At 37.5% G+C, this 8,755-nt stretch overlaps 1 protein-coding gene across 1 annotated transcript; it reads left to right on the top strand.

Annotated features, from left to right (window-relative positions):
* The first annotated feature begins 294 nt into the window (after nt 1-294).
* tbxtb (T-box transcription factor Tb) lies at nt 295-8,516 on the top strand. Its single transcript, XM_081351709.1, has 8 exons — nt 295-506; nt 926-1,190; nt 1,351-1,485; nt 1,584-1,645; nt 2,066-2,127; nt 2,299-2,475; nt 6,312-6,441; nt 7,735-8,516. Exons 1-8 carry the CDS (start codon nt 301-303, stop codon nt 8,003-8,005), a joined length of 1,308 nt encoding a protein of 435 aa, XP_081207835.1. The 5' UTR covers nt 295-300; the 3' UTR covers nt 8,006-8,516.
* Nucleotides 8,517-8,755: the final 239 nt, after the last annotated feature.

The raw sequence follows: 8,755 nt of genomic DNA on the forward strand, positions 1-8,755 counted from the left end.
TTTTTGTGAGAAAATCATCAATAGATCCGTTTTTAAATGTGACGTTGCGACTATAGTCTATGTGTAAATATGTACGCATTTCTTTACACCAGATCTCTGAACCAATGACTGGTCAAAACGCACACATCAAAGCGGAGACCAGCCAATCAGAGCTTTCCTGAGCAAAGCATGGAGAGAGTTTTACCTAGTATTTAATTGGATGCATCTCTTCTAGTCTTGGGTGTATTTTGACTGAAGAGCTTGCGCAGTTTTGGAAATTTATTTATTTATCTATCGTGTTGGAGCCGATTGGATAGAAGAATGGCATCTGGGGCCAGTGACTGTCCGGGAAAGAACATCCAGTATCGGGTGGATCATTTATTAACTGCAGTAGAAAATGAACTTCAAGCTGGCAGCGAGAAAGGAGATCCAACAGAAAGGGACCTTAAAGTCAGTTTGGATGAAAATGAACTTTGGCAGAAGTTCAAAGAACTGACGAATGAAATGATAGTGACCAAGAATGGCAGGTATTTTTTTATTTATTTTTTTAGCCAGAAGAAACATTATTCATATTAGCCTATCATCGTATTTTAATAGGCCTAAGCAATAGAATTACACTCTAAAAAGTTAAAATGTGCAATTGTTACCGAAACCATTATTGAACTGTTGATTGTCATATTAAATAATATTTACAAAAGTAGTTCATTCAGGTTTTGCCACATACGATTTTAGGTTTCTATTTTATTTTGTCAGTGTAAAAACTTATTGCCATAGTAGGCTACCTAAAAAAAAAAACGTTCCAAATAACCTAGATCCAGTCACCATTCTTCTTTTACGCTATTATATATTAATTTTAGCGGAATTAAATTGTTTAATTTATTTGAAAGAGAAATCAAATACGATGATGCCTCTAAGTCGAAATGTCTCTGTTCATTGTTGTGATCAGGCGCATGTTCCCAGTGCTAAAGGTGAATGTGTCCGGTCTGGATCCAAACGCCATGTACTCCTTCTTACTGGATTTTGTGGCAGCAGACAATCACAGGTGGAAATATGTGAACGGTGAATGGGTACCGGGTGGCAAACCCGAGCCACAAGCCCCGAGCTGCGTCTACATCCACCCAGACTCGCCAAACTTCGGTGCGCACTGGATGAAAACCTCAGTCTCCTTCAGTAAAGTCAAACTCACCAACAAATTAAACGGAGGTGGCCAGGTTTGTGGACGTTGTCATGCGAAAACAGTTCATAAGTTGTATATAAGCTTGCCTGAAATCGAATTACGGTCAAAGGTTCAGTAAATTGCGTACTATTGGAAAATACAAAAAGAAGTTTGTGTTAAGAAGTTGAAAATATGTCCCATTTTTTTTTTCATAGATTATGCTGAATTCGCTACACAAATACGAGCCACGTATCCACATAGTGCGCGTTGGTGGTCCACAGAGAATGATCACCACTCATTCTTTCTCTGAGACACAATTCATAGCAGTTACTGCCTACCAGAATGAAGAGGTAACGCGTTTTATTTTTCTACAGTGTGATTTTATAAAGCATGTCAACAAATGAACAATGATATTGTGCATAATGACATCTGCAATTTGCTGTTTTAGGTTACTGCTCTCAAAATTAAATACAATCCATTCGCCAAAGCTTTCCTGGATGCCAAGGAAAGGTATATATATATATACTTTAATACATGTGTATTGTAAATACATGAGTTGCACTTTTTACTCCAGATTATTTTTTTTATTTATTTTTTTATGTTTGAAAGTAATGTTTTGTGTAGACACATACCTGTTGTGGTAAACTGTATACAATAACAATATATACAACACATATTTGCCCTAAAATAATTGTAACAAATTTTGGAATTTCACTTTGGAGGATAGAATTAAATTAAAAATGTCCTAATTTGCAAGGGTTTACAACTGTGTTTTAAACCAACTTACAAATCCAACTAAAGAGAAAACAAGCATTTGTATAATTGGTCTTTTAACTCATAACTTTCACCATGGACATGTGTTGTAAACTAAGAAACTAGTTTTTGTTAGAACTAAGATGAAATATAAATGTATCTTGTTTTTCCCCTCAGAAGTGATCATAAGGACATACTAGAGGATGTCAGTGAAAGTCAACAGTCTGGCTATTCTCAGTGTAAGAATATCTCAATAATCATAAATGTCATTCATTTGGATTGAAGTTATTTCACAATTCTTTATTAAATGTGGACTGATCCTGTCCAGTTTATGTTGTGCAGCAGTTATAATAATTTCAGTGAAGTGCAAAATGAATTTCATATTGACTCTGATTTTCTTGTTGGTCTAGTCAGTAGCTGGTTTCTGCCAGCCACAGGGTCTCTCTGTCCTTCTGCAAACCCTCACGCACAGTTTGGGAGCCCGCTGTCTCTATCCTCACCCCATGGCTGTGAACGTTACTCGACTCTGAGAAGTCACCGGTCTACGCCATACCCCAGCCCATATGCCCACCCGACTGCCTCTCCCAGTAAGTTACGCCCATCCATATTGTCCAGCTTCTGCAAAACATACTTCCTGAAAACACAAACATATTTCTGAAATAGAAACCGGGCTAAATTGTGTCTCATCTCTCATTCATGCTTCAAAATATTCCAATATGGTTGAATTGAATCATCTAAGGTCAGCAGCAAAGACATTGTGAGAATAAATGCATAAAGTATATTTGTGTAGTTTAGCATTTAATTATTGTAGGTTTGCATAGTATGATGAGTTTGCATTTCAAAGCTTTTATTCACTACAATAACCATCATGTTCATACAACGCACACAACACCTCTGCACCTTACTCACACATTTCTCTCAACATGGGGACAAGAGAGGTGTCAGTAAATACATGGGAAAACAAAGTAACTTGCATTACTTATTTGAAAAAGTTAATCAGATATTTTGTAAATGTAAAAGTATTGCATTACTTTACAGTTGCTTGGAAAAAAAAACAGTAACTTGCGTTACGTGTAATGCGTTACCCCCATTGAATATACGACATTGCTATCTGTAATAATCTTTTGGAATGGTTGGAAATTATGCAAATATGCAAATGTGTAAATAAAGCGAACTTAGCACATTGCGTTCCCAAAATGCATGTTGAACTCACTGTTCATATAGAGATATTGTGAACTCTAAGATGCTGAAAACACTGTAAACATGGTAACACTCTTCACTCTGAAACACGCAGCGCTACAGTCTATATATGAAGAGTTCAGATGCAAAAGCCTCAAAGTACCATCTGAAATTTTCTTCTAGAATGATAATTTTTACAGAGGTGGACAGTAACAAAGTACATTTACTTGAGTCCTGTACTTAAGTACACTTTTTGAGTATCTGTACTTTACTTGAGTATAATTTTTTCTGGAAACTTTTTACTTTAACTTCACTACATTTGAAAGACAAATATCGTACTTTTTACTCCACTACAATTCTGTCAAGGTCCTTGAGTAGAAAGTAACATCAGTCAGTGGATGATTTTGGTTGCAGGGGTTGCATTTTGGTTGGAAATGAAAGTCAGGTTGACGTCAGAACCCTGCATCTGATTGACATCAAAACCCGACGTCAGATTGACGTTGGATGTTGATTGAAAATAAAAGTCGGGTTGACGTCAGAACCCGACTGATGTTGGTTTCTGACGTCAACCCGATTTTCATTTTCAACCACAATACAACGTCTGTCCAACGTTGGAGATCAACGTCAATCTGATTGGATTCTGACATAAACCTGATTTTCATTTTCAATGTTGGGTGTGGTTTTCTAAATGCGAATTTTGTCACTTTTTTGGAGCACACTAGCTTATAGATAACAGTAAGGCTAACATATTCTAAAAGCCCAAAAAGTTTAAATAGGGCAATATTTGAGGGAACAGCCATTTGGGTGTCCGAAACCATTGTGGACGTTATTGAGTGCACTTATTCAATCTCACATTCAATCCCACTACTGGAACTGTGTTCTAGAAATAAATTTGATATTGATATGAGGGTAGGTATGCAGGCATAGATTCAGAGGCATACGGTGCTTTAAGTATTACATACAACAATGCAACAATAATAAAACAATGCATTGACATTTACTTTTTACTTCTGATACTTAAGTACTTTTAAAAACGAGTACTTCTGTACTTTTACTTAAGTAAAAATAGTTCTTTACAACTTTTACTTGTAACAGAGTAATATTTGACCAGTAGTATCTATACTTTCACTCAAGTAAGGAAGTTGTGTACTTCGTCCACCTCTGCATTTTTATGAAGCTTGTATATTTAAGTTCAGTAATTTCACTTAAATGACAATTAATAGGTCATTTTCATTGCCATTTAAAGGTATAGCGGAGGATCTTTCCGAATTTTAGATAAGAACCGCCCTCTCCACTTTTTGAAAAAATGCACATGCGCAACACACTACATGCTCCCGAGAGGGAACGCCTATTAAACGTGTGCGAGGTTCTCCTCGTGCACGCTCTGTTTACAAGTTGCTGTCGGCATCACTCATACAAGATTACTTTCCAAAAGAAGATTTGCACTTTTTCACCAAATAGCATGCCAAACTTTACCTGTCGAGTAGAAACTTCGCGACTGAGGCATCAGTGGGAAGCCCAACCTGTGTTTTCAGCGCACGCCATCGTGTGAAACAATCTCCCAAAAACACTCTGATCTTGTTTCTCTCTTCTGAGGCCTTTCTCTTCTTCTCATACAGTTCGTACAAACTTTTTCTCTTGCGACCCTCAGACATTTTCAAAGGACCCGGTGAAACGGCGAGCTTCAATGAATGGCTTAAACCGTAACTCTAGCTCACCACCACACATAAACACCTGAAAGTGCACATGCACAGAAAGCGAAAACTAAGGGACGAGCACGTACGACGGCCTTACGTTACATATCACCAGAATGATTGACACTTAGGTGGACCAATAGTTTACACTACCCACCCGGAAAAAGAAAATCCTCCGCTATACCTTTAAGTTAAATTATTGAACTTAAATATACATGCTTGATAAAAATGATCATTCTAGAAGAAAATTTCAGATGGCACTTAGAGGCTTTTGCATCTGAGCTCTTCATATTGTACTTATTTAATTAAATCGCAGCCTTTAATTTGATTACTGAACTAAGCTATATTGCGTTTTCACTTTTACACAATTTACAAATTTTAGACAATTTACACTGTCCCTATTTACTTTACTGAATGGAAACAAGATGTTGGAAATTCTGCTGAAGGTTTGGCTTTTAAAGGGTTTGTCCACCAAAAATTATCCCATAATTCACTCACCCTCAAGCCATCCCAGGTGCATATGTCTTTCTTCTTTCAGCCAAACACAATAGGAGTTATATTAAAACATATCCTGGCTCTTCCAATCTATATAATGGGAGTGAATAGTAACTGAGATTTTGAAGCCCAAAAAAGCGCATCCATCCACCATGAAAGTGCCTCCACACGGCTCCAGGGGGTTAATAAAGTTGCGTTTTTATAAGAAAAATATCCATAATTATAACTTTATAAACTGTAATCACTAGCTTTCAGTAACATCCGTTCGCACGTTCACGAGAGAGTCGAGTGAGAGTAGTTAATCAGAATATTTTGCTCACGATTCAAACAAACAGGGCTGGGCAACAAACTCAAGCTCCTCCCACATTTCTCTTTAAAAATTTTCATTTTATTCTAATTCGTGACTGGTGTTTTGTTTTGCTCTATCCTCTGCGCTTCCGAGTTCGTCAGTACGTCATGCGTCAGGTCAGAGGTCACTCTTCGGCTAGAAGAACTCGACTCGGCCGTTACTAGAAGATTATAGCAGATAACGTTATAATTATGAATATTTTTCTTACAAAAACCCATCATGTCGCTTCAGAAGGCCTTTATTAACCCTCTGGAGCCGTATGGATTACTTTTATGATGGATGGACGTGCTTTTTTTGGAAGAGCCAGGATATTTTTTAATACAGCTCCGATTGTGTTTGGTTGAAAGAAGAAAGTCACATACACCTAAGATGGCTTGAGGGTGAGTGAATTATGAGATCATTTTAATTTTGGGGTGAACTATCCCTTTAATCTTGTTTAATGTGTTATAATGAGAATTTCCTTTTTAGCCTGAACTGTTTCCTTTATTGAGCCACTTAAACAAGTTCTACTGACCGCAGAGTGTCTGACATTCCTGCAGCTTTTGTGTTTGAGTTCTCGCTCATAAACAGGGGAACTTTGGTGGTGGAATGCTTGAACGCTCAGTCACATCACCTCCAGGTGTAGGAGAGAGATTTCTAAAGCTATTGACTGAGCAGGTTTGAAACTGTTCATGTGACTAGATCCTCTGTGTTGTTTATATTGCAGCTGGTTACTCTGAAAGCTCAACCTGTCTCTCCATGTTGCCGTCTCATGATAACTGGTCCAGTTTGCAGATGTCCTCCCACTCCGGTGTGCTCCCAATGGGCCACGGCTCTCCCCCAAACTCAAACTCTAGGTGAGAATGAGTCAAACACTTTCACTACTACTTAATTGCAACCAAGTGGTTTTTATTTATGAAGTAATTAACAACACACTACATCATTTTCCTTGTTTCTTCCTTCAGCTCTTAAACATCCACATAGGAAAGTAAAATTACAAACACAATCTCTTTAAAGGGATAGTTCACCCAAAAATGAAAATTAGCCCATGGTTTACTCGCCCTCAAGTCATCCTAGGTGTATATGACATTCTTCTTTCAGACGAATACAATCGGAGTTATATTAAAAAATGTCCTGGCTCTTCCAAGCTTTATAATGGCAGTGAATGGCTGTTTCTGTTTTGAAGTCCATAAAAGTGCCTCTATCCATCATAAAAGTGCCTCTATCCTTCATAAAAGTGCCTCTATCCATCATAAAAGTGCCTCTATCCATCATAAAAGTGCATCTAGCCATCAAAGTGCTCCACACTGCTCCGGGGGGATAATAAAGGCTTTCTGAAGTGAAGTGATGCGTTTGTGTAAGAAAAATATTAACTTTTAACATGTTACAAAGTCAAATTCTAGCTTCCGGCCAAACGGCCACACGCAGTCTACTTGCGCCTAATCCGCAACTTACGAAACTTGACGTCAGAAGTAGCGTAGCGTAAATATCAGCAGTACGTCGCATTACTCGCATAAGTTGCGCTTATACTTAAGTGGAATCCGTATGTTAGTTTGGCCGGAAGCTAGTTATTTTACCTTATAAAGTTTTAAATATGGATATTTTTCTCACGCATTGCATTTTCTCACGCAACGCATTGCTTCGCTTCAGAAAGCCTTTATTATCCTCCCGGAGCCGTGTTATGTGTTCTCCGGAGCCAGGACATTTTTTAATATAACTCCAATTGTATTCGTCTGAAAGAAGAATGTCATATACACCAAGGATAACTTGAGGGTGAGTAAATCATGGCCTAATTTTCATTTTTGGGTGATCAATCCCTGTAATGTCTCAGTTGTTTCTCCTAAACAGCAGTGCGATTAACTGGAGGTTTTTGCTTACATTTTCTTTCTTTCTTTTGAGAAAATAAAAAAAACACCAATGATCTTACATGTGAGTTTCATAAGAGATCTCAACTATGTCTCAATATGCACTCAAACATTTTCCAAATTCTTTAAAGACATCATTTGAGTAATGTAACATCATGTATAAACCTTTTCACATTTATAGTTTTTAAAAGCCCTCCCTTGCAGACCTCTGAGTGTTTCCAGTTTGAAAGCTGCTAATCTGACCAGTAATGTTTTCCTCTTGGTTGTTTTGTATCCTTTTTGCAGTCAATACACCAGCTTGTGGTCTGTAGGGAACTCACCTTTGACCCCAGTGTCTCAGGCTGGAAGTATGGCCAGCAATCTGGGCTCCCAGTTTCTCCGTGGCTCTGCCAGTCACTACAGCAGCCTGGCTCACCCAGTCACAGCGCCCTCTTCTGGCTCTCAGGTATATGACTCCACGGCTGTGACTGAAGTGCACGAGGCCTCACAATATGACAGTTCAGCCCATGTACGCCTTCCTACAGCCTGGACCCAAGTAACACCACCCTCTTTATAGGAAGTTGACCCTATGGAGTAAATTAAAGCTGTGTACAGCTTAACTATCATTGCTTTTATGCAATAGCTTTTGGCGCAAATATATTAGATCAGCTGGTTTCTCTGTTTGTTTGTTTTTTGCAGTGGAATTGACTCAAGTTAGCATTATTTGCATGCATTACATATAAAACTAATTTCGAGATTTGTATGCTTTACATTAAAAACAAAAGCCTATTAAGACCTAACCGAAATCTATCTTTCTTTCTTCAAAACTCTTAATTGTAAACATGTTTACAGTCCTGCTAATTCAGCCAGTTAAAGTCGTGTGGGGGTTTTAAATATGCAAGTCATTATTTTAAAGCATATTGTACATAATGCTTATTTATTTTGTCTTTTTATGAAGGATACTATATGTGCACAATTGTGAAGAAAACTTTTGTAAAAAGAATTAATGTTTATATTTTTGGATTTGAATTCAGCATAGATAAAAATGTAAATGCTCTTCAGATTGGTTTATTAAACACTTTTCTGTCAAATTATTTAACAACCTGATTTTTTTCTTGCTGCATGTTTAGTGAGTGAAAGACTTGGTTTCACAAACAGGGTTTAGATTAAGCCAGGATTAGGCCTTAGTTCAATTAGGATATTTAAGTAGCTTTTATAGACAGATGCCTTGAAAAAAAAAAAAAAAAAAACATTACTGGTGTGCATCTCGAGACAAAACAATGGCACTGACAGATTTTAAGATACATCACTGCAGGTTGCTTTCAGT

This window comes from Scardinius erythrophthalmus, assembly GCF_964197995.2.
Source record: "Scardinius erythrophthalmus genome assembly, chromosome: 21".
NCBI lineage: Eukaryota > Metazoa > Chordata > Actinopteri > Cypriniformes > Leuciscidae > Scardinius > Scardinius erythrophthalmus.